Consider the following 1,364-nt stretch of genomic DNA (forward strand, 5'->3'; position numbering starts at 1 on the left):
TGCTGAAGCGGCTTATACGGTATAAACATCCTTTGAATTTGTTTTGATCTTGCATTTGATGAAAGAGATTATGGGATTTACTCATTGTCTTTGTCAAGCTTTGCAACAAAATTCTCAAGACATTTTAAATGCCATGAAAGTGGTTTCAACTACAAAATCACTTCTTTAGAATTTGAGAAATGAAAAGTGGGAGCCTTTCCTTGATACTGTTAAATCATTTTGTGAAAAAAAAATGAAATTGATGTTCCTGATATGAATGCTCGTTACACTAGAGCTCGAGATAAATCATGTCGCCAAAATGAAGAATCTTCCATGACAATGGAGCATCATTTTAGAATTGATATATTTGTTGCTGCAATAGACTTTCAATTGCAAGTATTGGATAATAAATTTAGTGAGCATGCAGTGGAACTTCTTCGTCTTAGTGCCGCTTTAAGCCCTCAAGATGCATACAAATCATTTAAGATCGATGATATATGCAGCTTAGTTGAGAAGTTTTATCCTCAAGATTTTACTGAGCAAGAGAAAATCATTTTGAGATTTCAATTGGATCATTATAGTCTTGATGTGCCAAAACATTCAGATTTTCAGAATATGTCCACTTTATCTGAGTTATGCAGAGGATTAGCAATTTCAGGAAAATCGAAGATTTATAATTTGATTGACAGGTTGATTCGTCTAGTACTGACTCTCCCTGTTTCTACCGCTACCACTGAACGAGCATTTTCTGCCATGAAACTTGTAAAAACTAGATTGCGTAGTAGAATGGAAGATGAGTTTCTAGCAAATAATTTGGTAGTTTATATTGAGAAAGAAATTGCTAAGGATTTCACGACAGAGATAATAATGGATGAGTTTTATTCTATGAAAGATAGTCGACGTTGAGCACAATTCGAAGGAAATATGAAGTTCTTTTTTGGATTTTTTTTGTACATGTCTATAGCAAACTAGAACGCTTTTGTATTCGGAAGAAAAGTTATTTTTAAATATGATTTTATAGACATGTAACTTTTGTATACAGTTATAACTTATGATTTATTATGAAGTTAAGTTTAACTGTTTAAGACTTGTTTTCTTTTATTTTACAAGCGGGTGCACATATTGAAGGACTATATATATATATTTATTTATTTAGGTTCGGCCCCCCCACCAACTAATTCCTGGCTCCGCCCCTGCCACTATCATTATATTTATGGACCCAACCTCACAAAATGATAATGCAGCAATCGACAACATCTATGCACACTTGAAAGCAACATATGATCACAACTCACCAACTAAAGTCGACCCAAAACAAAAGGCTGATAAAAATTTACCAAACCGATAAACCTAAAATTCACGTGTGAAAGCAACATCACAACATA

General features: G+C 33.4%; 1 protein-coding gene across 1 annotated transcript; it reads left to right on the forward strand.

The window, feature by feature from the left end:
- Positions 1–252: 252 nt before the first annotated feature.
- Positions 253–885, forward strand: LOC133863175 (uncharacterized). Its single transcript, XM_062299150.1, has one exon. The coding sequence runs from the start codon at positions 253–255 to the stop codon at positions 883–885; it is 633 nt and encodes a 210-aa protein (XP_062155134.1).
- The last annotated feature ends 479 nt before the right edge of the window (positions 886–1,364 follow it).

This window comes from Alnus glutinosa, chromosome 3 (genome assembly GCF_958979055.1).
Source record: "Alnus glutinosa chromosome 3, dhAlnGlut1.1, whole genome shotgun sequence".
NCBI lineage: Eukaryota > Viridiplantae > Streptophyta > Magnoliopsida > Fagales > Betulaceae > Alnus > Alnus glutinosa.

Coding starts and splice junctions, on each gene's coding strand:
- LOC133863175 (XM_062299150.1), top strand. CDS start 253: ATGAATGCTCGTTACACTAGAGCTCGAGATAAATCATGTCGCCAAAAT.